The 18,589-nt window shown below is 38.9% G+C and overlaps 1 protein-coding gene across 3 annotated transcripts in view; it reads right to left on the reverse strand.

Annotated features, from left to right (window-relative positions):
• Window positions 1–6,306: 6,306 nt before the first annotated feature.
• Window positions 6,307–18,589, reverse strand: part of CCDC93 (coiled-coil domain containing 93) — a 52,082-nt gene continuing 39,799 nt past the window's right edge. Inside the window, exons 20-24 of one of the 3 annotated variants that reach the window (XR_003991569.2) lie at window positions 14,627–14,664; window positions 13,093–13,177; window positions 12,619–12,876; window positions 8,905–9,018; window positions 6,307–7,483 (exon numbers count right to left, since the gene is read on the reverse strand). Coding sequence is in view for 1 of the 3 variants with exons in the window: in XM_030487397.2 (XP_030343257.1) it covers window positions 7,430–7,483; window positions 8,905–9,018; window positions 13,093–13,177; window positions 14,627–14,664 (291 nt within the window). In the remaining 2 variants the exon portion in view is untranslated. Of the gene's footprint in view, window positions 7,484–8,904; window positions 9,019–12,615; window positions 12,877–13,092; window positions 13,178–14,626; window positions 14,665–18,589 lie in introns of those variants that run through there. The other 2 variants (XM_030487397.2, XR_003991570.2) reach the window with 2 other exon arrangements.

Below are 18,589 nucleotides of genomic sequence, written 5' to 3' on the forward strand. Positions count from 1 at the left end.
TACTGCTCGATCTCTCTCTCTGTTAGTTTCTCTAGTGGGTTTTGCTTCCTCCCCTTACCTGAGAAGGGCTGCTGAGTATTTCTAGTGTGGCAGCTTTTTACAGATACAGAGTCCCAGCGCCCTCTCCCATCTCCTCCTAAAGCTGCTTTAGCTTCTGCAAGGACAAAATATCATAGCGATACTGATGGGGCTGGGCAATATCACAACTAGTTTTGAAGTTGAGGTTTAACCTTTTGCACTGCCGTCCTCTGCCAGTTTTGTGTTTGCTGCTGGTTAAACAACCTTTTGATCCAAAGTGTACTCTCAGGCAAACAATGCAGAACTGCAGAGAATGACTAAAAGTCATGAATTTCAGCTCCATCAACATACACCACTGGCATCTTGAGCTCACTGTAGCGTATCACACAGCCTCACCTCTGGCAGTTACCAACCTAATGGGCATCACATCGACGTCAGTGCTCACCGCGAGGCTCCTACGAAAGTCTTGGTATCCTGGCAGTCTCTCACAGGCAGCAGCAGCCAGGTGAATTTCCATCAGCTAGGGACTGATGTACTTAACAGCCATGCCAGGGAGGCATAGCAAGTAGCTTTTGTATTCTGAAAAACAAAAAAATTATGCAGCCTTTACTTGCTTAACTTTAAAGCAGGGATTACTACAGTGTGGCCTAAAATGATTCATGTACCTAGTGATGTCATATTGAGCTTTGTGTCAGATGCGTGGGCAACTTAGATCTAGGCAAGTTCCAGCTCCTTTCTGAACAAGTGGTTTAAACAAATGTCCTGAAAGCACATTCCTCCAGTTCCTGTAGAGAACCACTCTCACTGGTCTCACTAACACGGAGCACGGCGAGAGCAGGCGCTGCTGTACTTCACGCCCTGCTGTGTGTGTAGCCACAGCCACCTGTGGATCTTAGGTCCTTGCAGAGGATGCTTCACTCAATTTCCATGGAAATTGAGAAATTTTAATAACAGGATTTCAAAGGGTTATTAGATAGTGGCTCAGACTTTTAAATGCCAACTTAAACAACTTCTTCCCTGGTAAATCCCAATTTCCCTATATATTAGGGAAACAGCTACAGTTCAAACTAGTGGTTGAAGGCTTAATTAAACCAGAAGACATATATGTAAGAGTCTAAAAGTTACTAAAACCTGCAGGCCTTCTTCAGAACCATTAATGAATTTTTCAAGTGAATTGAATTTTTCATGTAAGATAGTCATGTCTCTAAAAAACTAAAAATCCAAACAGATGACAGGGAAGGAGAAAATGAAGATGTCATCTTACACTGGTTGTTGAAAAGCATACACATCTCCTGCACGTGGCCACTCCTGAAGTTTCCAATAATCATGCTTTGGCCAAATTTTAGTGTGTGTACCCCATATGCCTGGTAAGACTTGCATGCAAAGCTAGTACCAACCCTGCTGCACGGAAGTTACGGCACATCACATTCTGTGCCTGCAGCAAGAGATACTTGTTCCAACTGTACATGCCAGCTGACTGGAGGAACCCTTCCAAGAAGGGGGACAGATTTTGAAGGCAGGTTTTACCATGGCATGACATCTGGGACTTGAGAAAACACCATCAAGCCAGAAGGCTGCTGTGCACTTTGGCGTAGCTGTACACCTGCACTGGTGTTACCGCAAATGCTACAGGTGCAGCAGGGCTGTCTCCAGCTACCTTCAGAACTGGTAGAAGGGCTACTGATCTAGATCTCCACCTCCACAAAGATTAATTTAGCTCCCTTAGGAGATGAATCTGAGCCTCTGTAATTTTCCTGTGAGAAGTTCTCAATATAACTAGTTCAGTGCTCTGCCCACCCAAGCATCTGTGACAGCAGGGAGTTGTTACAGAATGACAGGCTTCCCCTAAAAGCAGCCTGGTTTCCTGCTCACCCAGAGGTGACAAGAAACACGCAGAGCTTTCATTTCACTACAGCAGCTTTAGAAAGCTCTTGACAAAATCTCCTTCCCACACTGGCTCTGTGCATGTCTGCATTTAGAAGAGCAGTGGCATATTCAGGATTTAAAATCCTGGGTTTTAATCACATGGAGTCTGAGTTTAGTGTGGGAGCTATGGCTTAACGTGCTGGTTGCTGGTTCCTGCTAAAAGCCAGAAAACGCATTACCATCCCCAGGCTCTTGCACTGGGAGCATGGAGATTTACCTGTGGATTTGTGCCAAACCCAGTAACTTGGTGAGATTGGGAGCGTAAACTGTTGGATAGTTGTCAACCTTGATTAAAAAAAGTTGGAATTGTGGATATTTTTCTGCTTCCCCTGGTACTTTATTTCCATAATTACTCTTATTAAAACTTGCAACTGTAATTGAAAAGAAAAAAAAGGAAAGAGTAAAAATCAAGCACACAAGCATTCCTCTTTTTGGCAGTTCAAGCATTAGAGTTCAGATCTTACATTCTCTCCATGTTATCTTTGGCTTCAAGACAGACTAAGGAAAACATGAAAAATACAACTCTTATGTTAACTAAGATAAATACCCTGAATATCTAAAAAAAACCCCAGATATTCTAAAGAATCATGGTTTGGAAGTGCTTAAATGCATGGTCATTTATTTCCTCAAATAGAAGTTGCCAACACAGACTTCATCAGTCATCTCTGCTTGCAAGCAGTGGACTACTAGTTTAAATTTTATTTCCTAACACTGAACCTACTCCTAGAAAAACTCCGTGGAGACCTCTGCTCAGCAGAAAAGCACTGCTATATCCTGTAGCAAGGCTCTGAGAACCCTGCAGCTATACTGAAATTAAGTCCTCAGGTGGAATCCACAGATAGTGCAGAAATCAAAGAGCTTTGGAAGATGAATGTGAGCAGAAAATGCTAACAACTTTCTATGCTCCTCTCTCTAAGAGACCAACATCCATGCTACGCTTACACAGTGAAAGCTCTTCAGTAATTTATTACTGTACCCAGGAATTCTTCATCTTTCAACCAGACTTAAGTCTCTCCTTCTAAATAGCTCTTTTTACATGAGAATTCCCAAGCCCTTCCTACATGAAAATTGATCCAAAATGATGAAGGGCTTGGCCCCAAGAGTAGACATTAATAAACCCTTGTGAGCAGCACCTCACAAGCTAGTGTACACCACAGTCACCGACACACCAGGCACTGGAAGCGGCTGATTACAGGAATATGCTGCTGGGTGGAAAGCAGCCACCTACCCTGCCTGAACCACTGGGTAAAGAGGCACAATGCCTGCTTGGAGCTCCAGGGACCAGAGCCTGGAGAGCTCCGATGCCAGCTGGCTGAGTTGGCAGAGGCTACAGCCATGGCTGTGCAGACACTGTGTGAATAAACAGGCTTCTGTTCATCAATTTTTTTAGATAAAAAGACCATCCTAAGTCTATGATCCACCACCTAAATGGGTGAGATTTGTGTATCACCTTGTATGTGTGTCCTACTTACCTGCCTAATTTAGCAAAGCTGGCTTTAAGGAGGTGGGTGTACCAGCAAAGCATGATGCTCTAGCTCTCTCTTTCGCGTAAGTACCAGCAGCTACACCAAGTGGGACCTAAAAGAAGTAATGCACTTTTTCTCCTGAAAGTAATTTTCTTTTTCTAAAGAAATTTCAGTAAAGTTTTACCACCTCCTATATGGCTGGATATACTTGTGCCACAGTGTCTCCAGAGAATAAAGAGTACAATGTGTTACTCGGCCACACAGTAAAATGCTGTTGCATGTCACACGTTTCTCCCCCCATCAAACACTACACACTAGGGTCACACTTCAATAAGTAGATTTTCCATGAAATAAAGATGAAGAAGGGAAGAGCCCTTAAAGAAAATATTGGTCACATTTTAATTTGACTTCAAATATTTTCTTTTATTCAGATCAGCAATGACTTGGAGCAGTACTCCATCTGTTTTGATATACTGCAAGAAAAAGATTGTCTGCTGTGTCACGCTTGGATTAGGTGTGTGTCACTGATTTCACTCTCAAAAGGTATTTCACAAGTGTGCCTGTGGAACTGCATTTAAAGAAAGGTGTTGCAGTCTAAAAGGTAAGTGTATGCCTTAAGTTCAGAGACTGTCTCAGCATCTGAAGAGGACAGCAGTCTTACAACAGTCTATTCACCATATCAAAATCATTAAATTAACTGAAATGCAAATTAAAGCTCTTAGCAGGGTCTATCAAATAATAATAATAAAAAAGTTTTACTACAACTCCAGTAGATGTTATTTTACAAAGCCTGGTAACACAAAATGAATTTAGGGCAAGATCTTTTCCTTTAAACAGTCACAAAAAATCCACCAATACTGAGGTAAAATTCTGATAAACTCTTTGTTCTTCCCTTGCAACCAGCTGAAATGCAGAATAAAGACAGATTCTGCTTGCTCTAGGTTTGTATAGTCCTTTGCACACAACATCCACAGACACATCTACACTCCCAGATGCTAGTGCTTCAGCTGCACAGCTCCAGTCATCAAACTGGGGGCATTGAAAATGCTTTTAATTTTGTAGATCAAAACCCTAATGTAATAACTATGCAAAAAGACTTTGAATCTCCAGCAAAGATATGGTTTGCATTGAAGCTTACTGACTTAAAGGAAAATAACCACTTTAAAGCACTACCCTCACTCCTTTGAGAACTCTGCTTTGAAGTTACCTCCTGACATTGCCCTTCACCTCGACAAAAAGCTGTCATCATTTTACTGAAAGTCAAAATTACAGAAACAGTTGTTTCGGTTTGGCAGGATTGCCATGTTTATAGCATCAGAGCATCCTGGATACAGTTCCCAAAATCCACCTTCCCCACATAGTCATAGCATGATGTGTACTTATTCCTCCACACTACAACTGATGGGGGACAGCATGATCCAGCAGTTAAGCCTGACAGCCATTAAGTGACGCATGAGGAGGAATGAAACTGGCTGTTAGCAGAAGTGTCTGTTTCATTTTGGTTCCTCCCCAGGTACCAGAAGAAAGAGCACCCCCCATATACACACAGCCTGTGACAGAAGGCAAGGAACAAGTGATGTAACTCTTGCATACCTCTCCAGTCTCTTTCCTCTCTTTTTCATAGTGGGGTCTGAGAGCAGAGGTAGCATCTGCCTGCCCTCGATTTCCACCTATTGTACAAAGAAGTTGACTTGTTACAGTAAGTTATTATCTGGACTCTGATTTATTTGCTGTGAGCAGTAACTGGATCTTCACAAACCCCAGATTTGTATCTTAGTCAAAATCACTAGCTCCCAGCCAAAGCAATGAATCTAATGTTTTACATTCCATGTTGAAGTTTCCAGGTTACTATGTTTGTAGCAGGTAAGGATAAAGTTTAATGTTACACTGAACAAATAATCACATCATTTATTCTACACACAGGTTCTTTAGTTACCCTACCTAGGAAATTTTGCTTGACACTGCAGCAATTGTGATGAAAATAATAAATCCCAAATTGATATGCACATTCAAGTTATTTTTCTTAAATGCCTGGAATGCAAATACATCATAGCTTGAATTCACAAACAGGTTATATTGGTACCAAAGTTAAACTATTTGATTTACAAATGAGAAAGAGAATTACAGTTTGTATAGCGGGCAAAGTCTGTAGACATAAATAATGTCTCCTAATATCAAAGCTGACTACAGAAAGTCTGCAAGTAGCATTCAGTGCAAATGAATCTCTTTGGAGGAACTTTGAATGTAATTTTTTCCTTCTTTGAAGGTACTTGGCATCTAATTTTGCCTTCACCATTTTACTAGCTCTAGGAAGACTGACTTTTTGAATAACGATATCCAGTCACTAACTAGTGTCGGAGAGCAAGGTACAAGCTGGATCAGTAGAAAGGTTTTCTTTCTGTTTGTACTGAAGGACCAGGAAAAGTGTTTCAGAATGCCACAAAACCATGGTCTCGTTTATGAGAGGGTTGAACCTCATCGACCACAGTTCTGGTAGCTCACTGCATCCTACCTGCACAGAACAATCTCCTTACACAAGGCTTAACAAATGCCCATACCTCTCCATTTTCAATGCCACAGAGTTTGCATACATTCACATGCTAATACCAAGCCTTCTGTTGCATTCAAAAGGTGTGGAACCAGGCGTTGTAGCGTGATGAACTTGTGCAGTCTCCACTGAGAACAAATAAAACCTTCCAGGGACCTCCTTTGATAGTTTGTGCCAAATACCAGAACACCAAGTTTACCAAAGAGAAAATTGTCCAATTGCTGTGGGCACATGAAAACATCCTTATAATTGTGTCAACATTCACTTAATCTTTCAATGCACTTGTAATTCAAAAGCATATTAAGGCTTCTAAAGCAAGTTCCACCTTAAAAATACGATAGCAGAAGGTCACTGGATTCCAAACATCCTTTATTTTATATTCGCTGCCATAGAAAGTAACCAAACAGCACTGTCATCAGTGTTACTGGGGAAAAAGAACATGGGGTTTTTCTCCTGAAGATGTGATTTACATTAAGAAGTCAGTCCAAAATCCTGATGTTAAGTACAAAAAGCACTGTTTGAATTACAAAACACTGTATATACAGATAAAAATGTTTCAGAAAGTGTTCCACAAAGTTTCTAAACTTTCAAGGGCAAATCTTCAGCAGGTAAATAGGTTGTTGTCTTCAAAGGTGAACATCAGTTCATGTGAGCAGAAAGTCTGAATCTTTTTCTTCCTATATTACAAGTGACTTGACTCTAATTTTCATCCCAGTCAGGCATAAAATGATAATCCTAGTGATTAAAGTGTTTCTTCCTAGAGCTATTAATTTAACAAGTACACTCTCTATATATAAAAATGAAATTTCAAAGAAATTTATACAACAGCTAAACTTTATAAAAATATAGATCTATAATTTTACACCAGGAATTATGCAAGGCAAGTTTCCATTTTCTTGCGTGTTAACCTTTAAAAATTGTTTTTTTTTTCCTTTGGAATCTTATCTATGGCTAGAGTGTAAAATAAAACAATGTGAAGTTATTAGCTGGTGAAGAAAGTTTCAAGAATCCCATTTTTTAGCCAAAATTAACAAACCACTGCACTCTGCAGGGCTCATCTTATTGGTACTGGATATATTACACAGTACATATCTACTTATTCCAGAATCTTGACCTAATTCAGTGTTAAAACCAAAGTAAAACACATCCCCACTGTTCCTACTGTGGGGGGGAAAAACCCAAACCCATATAAATAAAATTAGACAATATTTCTATTTTGCTGTACTGTGTTAACTCTTTACTGTGCAGTGGAGGCAACAATGAAGAATACAGCCAGTGATGAAGGAATGTAAAACTGAATACATACTGGGGAAAAAAAACCAAACCCAAAAACCACTTTTATAGCTGTGTGTATATATATATATTTTATATATATCTCTATATATATCTACATTGCAGTTATAACTGTCACCTCACAAAAGAGATTCAATGGACTGAACAATCATCTAGAAACTTCACCAGCTGAAGTTCTTCAGGAAGAACTGGCTTTCAGCTTGGACAGCAGTATTTCATTCTTACGGCATTCCTGTTAAGAGAAATCAAACAGAAAAGGAGGCAGTTGCTCTTTACTAGTTACATCTTCACATCAGCAAAACTAAACCCTTTTATTTTGAGTGATCTCCAAGTAGTCTGGAGTGAGTGATGAGCTGAAGATAATTCTGATTCATCCATAATGTTATTCAAATGGTAATATTCATTAAACTTTCATTCATTAGACATTCAAGTCAAAAGGAATGCTGCTTGACCATTCATCTGAAGTTCACAGAATCACAGCATGGTTTGGGTTGGAAAAGACCTTAAAGATCATCTAGTTCCAAACTCCTGCCACAGGCAGGGACACCTTCCACTAGACAGGGTTGCGCAAAGCCCTGTCCAACCTGGCCTTCAACACTGCCAGGGATGGGGCGTGCACAGCTTTTCTGGGCAATCTGTGCCAGTGTCTCACCACCCTCACTCACAGTAAAGTTGTTATAAGCAGCTAAAGCAAATCTTTTTACTTACAAATTGAATACATTTGAAACTGAGATTACTTTTAGCTGACCTGGAACTTCACAAGACAGTTTGCAAAAATGTCAGTGTTCAGGGCACAACTCTGGGTCAAGAAATATATTTACATGGTACATACCACCTGTTTTCAATACCACAACTTCATTTATTTTTAAGGATAGCAAGGTTGAGTAGAAGTCCCTCACAAGGCAGCAGAAGAAAAATCCATTATTTATTACTATTAAAAAAAAATAAAAATCCACCTAACTTCTGCAACTAGGACGTAAAATTCTGTATGTCAGAAGAGCTGAATAGAATAGTAGCTGAACAGTACCTATCTCCTAGAGTATATCACCCAAACCAGGAAGGAACCGTCTCAGAACAAAGCAGGACAAACTACAGAAAGGTGTTTTTCCTCAAAAAGCTGAAGCCAAATGACTATTTTACCTGGCAGCACTACTTTGTCATTCATTATCATGGAGACAATAATTAAGAGAAGCATATTGTGATGAAAAGCTCGGAAAAGGCTAAATTAACGAAGTGTTAAACATGGCTTTCACAGTGATTAGAAAACAAGGCCGGTTCCTAAAGGCATTTATAACTACTGAGACTCTGGATTCCCTCCCTTATTCACATGCATTTCCACAACCATCTTTGCTCCAATACCTAACTGCCCATAGATCTTCAAGAGATTCCATTTGGAAACCTAAACATACAGCTTGCTCGATAAAAAATGCTCCTTCCCCTGTAACATGGAGGGGTAGGCTAGTCTATCAATGAAAAAAGAATTTCCAGAATCAAATTCAGAGTCCAAGAAGCATGTGGAGATGACCATCAAGAGACATTGTGAACATGGTGCACTAAGCATCGTATCAAGGAATCTTGTGCATATATTAATGCACAAGTCAAGCCAAAAAATGGGTCACTGAACACCTGACAGTTTAGTAAAAATGTTCTTACCTCTTTAAATTCTTTCACTGTTTTAAAGTAAAGCCTCTGTTTCTCTAGAAGCTCTAAATATTCATCGTTCAACTGGTCTCTTCGCATTTTGTTTTCTTGTTTCTTCTTTTCCATCTGTTGATACACAGGAAGGCTAAGAGATCATACATTGTATAAGGAACATACACACACATATATATACACTGTATAAGGAGCAATTATCTACGACAGACAATGGGAGACAGATGCTTCATAAGTGATAACCCTGGCTCATGCTTTAAATGCAACGAACATTTAGGCCAGCTCTTAAATTAAAAACCTAACACCGAAGTCTCAGTACCAGCAGTACTAGTGGTAGCATTCAGAATTAAACTACAGCTCGCATCTCTGCAAGCCAGGAATCTTGCTCACTGAACAAGCCTATTGCAACAATGACACAGTGAAATTATTAACAAAACCCCCCAAACAACAAAACCAACACAATAAAAAAAGAAAGATTTCTGATGCAACACTGAGATCTCGTTTTGGTTGGTTGTTAGTTGTATCAAACAGGGAGGGCAGGAGACATCTTTGCCTTCCTATGCAATGCTGTTCTTGCTCAAGACCCACTCATAAGAAATCTCTTTTCTCATTGTGCCAAAGTTGTGACAAACATAACTTCAGTCTCTAAATGTGAAGGGGATTGGTTCTTATTCTAGAACAGGCTGCCTTCTCTTAGGGATAGTTCTAATGAAGTTCTTCCATCAGAGCATCACAAACAAGTTTGGTGCTCATCTGGAGAGTACATTTTCCCTCCCTCCAGTGCTAAGGCATAACCACATAAAAAAGAGCCCTGCTGTATTCCTCTCCCCAAAATTTACTTTTGCATTCTCTGACAGGCTTTCACCTCCTAAATTTTGATAGGGGAAAATGCAATTCTAAAACCTGCAAGAATCCCCTAAAGCCCAAACAAGCACGTAATTACACAGCAGCAGAACTTGCTGCATTTCTAGATTTACATATCAACATTGATCTTATTGATATGCCTAAAAGAAACGAGCAGATCCCAAACTTTCCCTGAGTATGAACACTTCTGACAAGCTATATCTCCTTTACAAAGCCAGCTGCTGTCCAACAGATCAGGAACTCTCTCCCAACATAACCTATCAGGACCAGTATGCTTCTAAAGTTATGCTTGAGGAAGCAGCAGCATCACGTGTTAATGCAGAAAAAAGCATTATCACATGCATCCCATTCTTTGAGGACGAGGCTAAAACCAGCATTGCTAGAACACCTAGGACCTAGATTTTGTTTAAAGATAAGGCCCTATTACTATCCTTTGATAAATTGCTTCCTTTATGCATGACCATCACACACCTCCCCACATACTCTTCTTACTAGAAACTGGCCTTCTCTGTCCTCAGGAAGTCTCCTGAGTATCTGTTATCACACCGAAATACTTGTTCGCAAGTTACTTCTTCTTGGTAGCAAGCATGTCTGATTTCTCCTTAGGCCTCTTTTACAATGCAACTACATATTATGGGCTTTGCAAACTGAAGTTTCTTTTCAGGTAGAAGGTATAAGGCTGTATAGAAAACCAGTGAAGTGGATGCACTGTGAGAGTGAATCACAAAGCTCACTGTGAGCACTTTGAATGCACAGCAGATAGAGGTTAAATAGGTAAGACTAAACCATGATGGGGATGAATAACCCTTGCAGTGCACAACTAGCCTATCTGTTGAAAAAGTCATCCAACAGCCATTTCCGAGGCGAAGAATAAGAAAACCTTCCTTTCTGCTGTAGAGCTGTTCTCCAAGGAATTGTGTGAATTGTTAAAACTTTCTGAGCATCCATTTGTTGTCAGTATCTTCACTGAGAAATCAACTATTAGAAGGTAGCGAATGATTATCTACTCCATCACTAACAATTTTCTTTTTCCCCCTCAATAGAGATAAGCTTAGTTTTTTCATTCAGAAAATGTTTTTCTCCATTAGTTGTCGCTGCCATCTCCGGCTGACCCAAATATCTGTACCTGGGAATGAAATGTCACTTATGAACTCTCACAATATGCCAGTGGCTAAACTGCTGGTGCAGGAATGAGGCACAAGTGAAGTGAGCTGCCATTGCTTTCAAAAACCGTCAGAGATGCTGAAATTGTATTTTCCCCCCAAATAAAGAGCCATCTGACATGATAGCTCCCATTCACTTCCCTCTCCCTTATCTGTACAAGCAGCAGCTGAAACTTTTGATTCCATTTGGGAATATATTAAGAGAGTCCAGAATGATTTCATGGACTTCAAAGACTGAAGAGTTCAATTGCAAGAACATGAAGTCAGTCACAGCAGACCTCTCAGTCTGCTTTCACTCCTTATACTTCCTTGGCCGTTACACGTTTCTCTGCATGTAACGAAGAAGACGACAGAAGACAAAATACTGAACTCCTGGACAGTTTCAATTTGGAGCGATTGCTTGCTGCAGCCATTAAAATAATGTCATTCTTCCAAAACAAAGATGTGTAATTATCTCACAGTGAAGCTCATCTTCACTAGTCAGAACTGCACCATTCTGTTTTCATAATCTGTTTGATGCCAAGCCAGTCATTATGTTAACAGCATTGAAGACAGAAAGATGATCCGCACATACAACCACCAGTATCACTATCCTTTCTGATGACATTTTGTCCTCTCTGAAAATAAGATGTCAAGCAAATAAAAATAATTAATTGCAAAAAATGGCAACAAACTAGCCACCTCTTTGAACACAGCGGTCTATAGTGAACGTCATATATTTTTAGAGTAGAGTTTATTAGTTTATTAGTGCAAAAGCTTTATTACAGCTTGAGCTACATCCTGTTCTGTTTTTTTCCTATATACACATGCTTCTGATACCTGGTACTTGAAATTTTTATTTAGCTGTCGAGATAAAACAGCCCAATACCTGGACGGACTGCACTTTCAGTACATGCTCTCTACTGATTCACAGTCTATGATACTTCCATTTGAACTCAAATAAAAAACAGCTATAATCCACTACCAAGAATCTTCTGGCTCTACAGAGGAAAGAATCTCAGAGCCCTTTTATGTGACTTAGGAAAATATTAATATGTTCGTATATGAAATAAGAGTAAAGCAACACAGAATCATAGAATAGTTCAGGTTGGAAGGGACCTTCAAAGATCATCTAGTCCAAACCCCCTTTGCAATAAGCAGGGAGATCTTCAGCTAGACCAGGTTGCCCAGAACCACATCCTACAAGCTAGTAACCATCATTACCAAGAAGTACTTAAGCCAATCCATTGTATGCAAATAAGCCTGTGGACAGCTTTACTTGGAGCCGCTGCTGGACCTCATGCTTGCATTGCCCCAAGGCTACTTAACACAAGTCCACTGAGGCTGTGCTTTTACAAAATAGCTCCCAAATGTTACCACAGGCAGTTTTGTCATCTTTGAGCACTGGGGCTCTGCTCCCACACAAAACCCTTTCACTTGCTACGGGGACACCACACACTCATGCTGAGCCTTTTGTAAATCAGGTTAAAAACAATAAAAAAACAAACAAACAAACAAAAAAAAACCTCCAAGAAAAAAACACCAAAAAAGAAAACAAACCCAAAAAAAAAACCCAAACAAAAAAAAAACCAAAAAAAAAACTCCAAACAAACAAACAAACAAAAAAAAAACAACCCCAAACAAACCAAAAAACCCAAAAAACCCCCCCAAAACCCCCAAACAAACAAAACAAAACAAAACCAACCACCTGAGTGGATTCAACAAGATGTCAGATGAGTGCTGCAACTGGCACAAGGGAAGCTGATGGCTGGGACTCTGTGAGGTGGTGCTGACCCTCTTCAGCAACAGCAAGAAGCTTCAATCAGCTCCAGCTGCTTGGGAAACCGTACCCGAGACACAGGTCTGACTGTCTCCATGAAATCCAAATGGAAGAATTCTCATTGACTTCAGTGATGTACAGCTGTTTCAAGCATCTACATCACTACACTGCCAATAACGAAGTTTCCTGTCAGGAGAGAATCGTTGCGATACCTCTGCTCTATTCTATTCAGTAACATTTTAGTGGTGAGAAGTTTCTTATGAATGTGAAAAGAAATAACACTTGTTATCTGCTTGCTTAATTTGCACCTCATGTAATCGATTTCTCCATGCACAGCTATCCACGAGGCTTTTCTGAAATAATTCCCAGGTTTTAGCATCGAAAGTGTGAAGAGTCTCTGACCTTCATTCGATTCTGTTTGATGCCTTCTACAATCTGCTCCATCTGCCGTAAAAACTGCTCCCGAGAACCAGAAGATGCCATTGCTCTGGAAAGAAAGAAAGAAAAAGAAAAAAAAAAAAAAAAAGATAACTGACAGGGATGTGGGGTGTGTCTCATCTACAATTGTCTTACATATTTACCCACATCCAAGAATTCACATTGCTTAGTGTTCTGTGTAAGAATTCATCTTTTTAGTCACTGATTTTGGATAGCACTGCAGCTCTTCAGCTGCTATAAACTATCAAAGAGATGGAAAGGGAGACTTCAGAGCTCATCACAAGTGTTCTCCCTGTCAGTTCAAATCCCTTCCTTTCTTTCATGTGTTGTACAGAAATAAATTGCTATTAGCTAACCAAAAGCACAAGCTTTTAAAACTAGCTGTTGTGAATATTAAGGAGGAAAGTAGAGGACTAGATGATAGGCAAATATTCTAAAAAATAATTTCATGCCCTAATAGGGAAAGCCAAGAAGTAATTTTAGACTTGTAACATATCTTAAACAGACTAAAAATAAATGGAAGAGAATGCAATCCCCACACACCCACTCACCCAACAAAAATACCCAACAAACAATCCAAAACCCAGCTGTCAATTACAGTATCGGTTTCTACTGCCTGGACAGAATCAAAAGGATCTCATCACTGAGCAAAACAGATCTACAACCCCTGCTGCAAAGGAAAAGATCTGAAATACTTAATTCCTGTGTTCTGTTGTAATTAAAAGTTTGGCACATCACAATCAGGGGAAAAAAATTAAAATCAAAAATTCTGACTAAACACAGAAGGAAGCAGTTGGATAGAAGCAAGTAAAGAGATAATTACTCTGGGGATAACAAAACAAAAACCAACCAACCAACAAAAAAGAAGCTTAGAATTTCACAACAAAATTAGAAAATGATATAACAGGAAGAATTGTTTAAAACTATTAAATGGGCATCCCCTCCCTCATGACTCTCCTCAAAAATTCATACTGGATTTTTTTTTTTTTTTTTTAAATCAAAATGCCCTAGAGAAAAATACATGCTGCCTGCATCACAGACTGATATCTGAGCTCAAACTTCCACAGGAACCACAATTTTACCTAAAAACTTCACACTACATCAAAACCTTTAAACACAGAATTAGTCCATAAGAAACATGTCTAAAAATATATCCGAGTCTAATGTTTTGTACCTAATGTAATAACCACAACTTCAAAAATAGAGAAGAATATTTAAATTAATGCCAGGAAAATTATGACTAAATGATTTCTTTCCACAACTGCAACTGAATAGCCAGAGATTAAAAACATATGTTGGCTATAAAAGTTAGGTAATTCCAAGTCTGTGATTCCCCAAACATTGGCTTAAACAGAATTAAGCTATATAACTATTTTATAAACTAGTTTATAAAAGTTTCTAACAAATTTTTAGTCTCTGTAACTCATGCCCACTCCCATTTTTCCAAACAGCCATGTGAGTCATTGCAACTATGAAGAGAAAAAGAACCATTACTTACTGATGAAAGTTGTCATGAATAGAATTCAGCAAGTTAACCTGTGAATTAGAAGGAAAAAAAAAAAAAAAATAAAAAAAATACACATTTGTCCTCTCTGGCATGACTTTTCATGGACAACAAAATGAAATTTAGTTCAAAAAATTGACTATATATATATATTGCCCTGACAAGAAGACAGCTGTATGAAAATTACCATAAGCTTACTTTTAGAAAAGAAACCACAATCATAGAATCATAGAATAGTTAGGGTTGGAAAAGACCTTAAAATAATCTGGTTCCAACCCCCCTACCACTGGCAGGGACACCACACACTAGACGATGTCACCCAAGACTCTGTCAAACCTGGCCTCGAACACTGCAATCCTTTTGTGTTAGTAAATTCTATCCCAGTATCTTAGTGGGGATAAGAAGAAGCAGAAGGAAGCCTTGGAATCACAGTTGGAATCAAAACTGAGATTTTTAATTTTACCGACACCCAATTAGACCACTGAGAATTTTCTAGCATGATGACTTCCCAAACTAAAGCAGTGAAGTAAGATGGCATATACATGTGTTCAACATGTGTTGAAACTTGACATACAAGTAACTTGCAGGTACTCATCCAGTGTGCAACAGTGACAGTGCACAAGCATATCACAGAATCATAGAATAGTTTGGGTTGGAAGGCACCTTCAAAGGTCATCTAGTTCAACCCCCCTGCAATGAGCAGGCACATCTTCAACTAGATCACGTTGCCCAGAACCACATCCAGCCTGGCCTTGAATGTCTCCAGGGATGGTGCATTCACCACCTCTCTGGGCAACCTGTGCCAGTGTTTTACCATCCTCATTGCAGAAGATCTCTTCCTCACATCTAGAATTTCTTCCTCACATCTAGAATGTTGTGGCTATGTTAGGTTTGCATAATTAGTCTTACTTGTAGTGATACAGGAAAACTGTTTCACTTCAGCATATCCCTGACTATACTTACAAACCACACAGTATAACAAATGAAGAAATATATTTAAAAAAAAAAAACCAAACACACCCCACCAAACCACCACAAAAAAAACCACCAAGGAGTAACTCCCCACCGCCCAAAAGTAACCCAGATTGTATTAACAGTACTGAAGGTGCTAGCTTTGAAGCTATTAACAGTATAGCTGTGTCAAGAAGCTGCAACTTAGCTCATCAGCCCAAAACATGAGGAAAAAAATCCCAAAAAACAAAAAAACCTTAACAGAAAAAACCCCACTTCTGCTTCTGAGACTAGAACAGTATCTCCACACACTACTCTAAAGACTCATGAAGTTGTGCAGGAACAGGAGGTGAATTCCTGCACTGCTTTCATTATGCAGATGAGTTTTACAGGTTTCCCCAAACAGCCATGCATCATTACTTACTTTGCTTATATGCATTTTACAGGCCGTTAAAAGACAAACTTCTAAAAAGTACAGAACGGCATTTTGCATGCATGGCTTCTCTTATACTACCATTGCACGGAATTAAGACAGTAACAGAAATTTATAACAGCGTCACAAGTATATTTTGTTGCTCTCAGTATAAACTCTCCCAACTAATTAAATCATACATAGAATATATTCCATGGAACCATCTTTGATTTTTTTTCTTGCTTTCTCCATATTGCTGAGAGTACTAAAATTCACCAAGTAGCGATTAATGTGATTCTGTCTCTTGGCTTTGAATATTTCTTGCAAGCCTCCTGTGGTTAAACCTTCCAAGCAGTTTCTCCCTTTGATGAATATTTGAAAGTGTTCTGTACTAAACAAATCAGAGCTCTGCAAGCAGAATAACTTGCTCCACTGCTATGGAAAGCTAAATTTATCTCTCCCAAATCTAAATCTCTCTTCCATCTGAATGAGACAGCAGTAAGCATGTGCATGGAAGAACCTGCAGTTCTTCCTGCCCTTACTTTGAAAAATTCAAACAGAAATTCTGAACAGACTCCAAAGTAACCAAGATGCTTAAAATTTACTTAGAGGAAAGGAACTATTGCATGACTCATCAATATTTGCCACGTCCACATCCCTGCCTCAAGACACTTCCAATAAGCGTGAGTTTAAGAATGTAATTATAGTTTATACTGCAAAAAATTCAAGTAATGAAAAGTAATACTGCACAGCTATTGCATAGTAAGAGTGCCAATGTGTTATATTACAGACAGTAAAATCAGTGTATAAACCCCAAGTCAAAGACATTATGAAAAAAAAAGTTTAAAATAATTTAAAAAAATTAATCACAAGATATGATTAAAATATGAAGCATATTCAAGAGACCTTTCACATCAGAACTATAACCTTTGTAGCCAAAATTTCACTATAACAGTTGCTACTATTGTTATTTTAAAGCAATTATGCTCAGAGTATTTTATGAAAGAGTTGGGTTTGTGAGGAGAAAGGGAAAAAAAAACCCTGAAACCAACAACGAAACAAGACAAGAAAAATCACAAGCGTGTTCCAGAAATCTTTGTGAGGCGCACATGCCAAAGGCATCTTTCTTACATTACTAGACAATATTTACATGCTGAAACCTTGTTCTAATACTGAAAGCAACACAAGGAAACTTCAACTATATTCTACATTTAAAAAAGGCTGCATCAGAAGGCATTCAGAAATCTCTTGTGATTGACATCAAGCTAAAAAAACTCTTAATTTATTTGTATTTTGAAATTATATTCATGTAAGTAAAGCCTGGAACTATGGAAAACGCAAACATCCCCTACTCCCACAACACTGATTTGTATTTGCAAGAGTACTCCCAACTTACACAACAATGAAATACATCTGCTCTGTATTCTGTTGGCTGTTTTTTATGCCTATTACAAAAACAATTTTCATATGCTTTTTAAATTTGCAAGCCTGGTCACAAAAAAAAAAAAAAAAAAGAAAAAAAAAGAAAAAAAAAAGAAAAATCTGCATTAAACTCTAACCTGGGGGAGAAGTTAAAGTAAGACAAATTTAATAGCTGCTCCTCAATCTTGTATTTTAAACCTGGTATATTGTTATCTGCAACTTGCTGTATTATATATTATGAATACATTTCACTATTTAGAATAAGAAAATAAAACCAATGAAAACCACAGGAAAACAAAGCATGTGATAATCTTCTTACAGACTTAGGTAAGGCATTTGCTAGGACTCCTGGCAGCTATTATACAACCCACTCTTGCACAGGGATGAGACACTGGCACAGGTTGCCCAAAGCAGCTGTGGCTGCCCCATCCCTGGCAGTGTTCAAGGCCAGATTGGACAGGGCCCTGAGCAACTTAGTCTAGTGGAAAGTGTCCCTGCCTGAGGCAATGGGGTTGGAACTAGATGATCTTTAAGGTCTTTTCCAACCCAAACCATTCTATGATTCTAAGTATCAAAACATTATATATTTTACAAGTAATGTCATAATTCTTAGCAAGCTCTGCTTGTCATTCAAAAAAAAAAAAAAAAAAAAAAAGAAAGAGAGAGGAAATCAAAATCACTTAAGTCACCCCCAAGAAAGAGGCAAACTCTATATAGGAGGGAGAGGAGAAGGGAGGGGAAAAAAACCCACATTGCTTTCATGGAAACTACTCTTCTGACCCCAATCGAGTAGAATCACCAGCAACTTCAGTGTAGGCAGGCTCAGACCCTAAAAGCTAACTCTGACGTTGCTGACAACAGCTGGAACTTGCTCTCCAAAAGCTACTGACTGTAGCATTGGTTCACAATAAGAGATTGTGACCAAAAAGAGAAAAGAAGAGGGTAATTTGGTCCTGTAATACAAAGACACAGATATATGCTAATCAAATGTTACTCATGTTTTGTGAATGCAGTGAGTAGTTTAAACATGCTGTACTAATAGCACTTCTTTTACAGCACAGACCATTTCCCCCTCAATGTTAGAAATATTCTTACGAGCCGGTTGTTCCATTTTTACTTAGACTGTTAACTCTGCTCTGCCACAACAGAATGTGGTGAAACCCAAGTAAAAA

This window comes from Strigops habroptila, chromosome 5, assembly GCF_004027225.2.
Source record: "Strigops habroptila isolate Jane chromosome 5, bStrHab1.2.pri, whole genome shotgun sequence".
NCBI classification, from domain to species: domain Eukaryota; kingdom Metazoa; phylum Chordata; class Aves; order Psittaciformes; family Psittacidae; genus Strigops; species Strigops habroptila.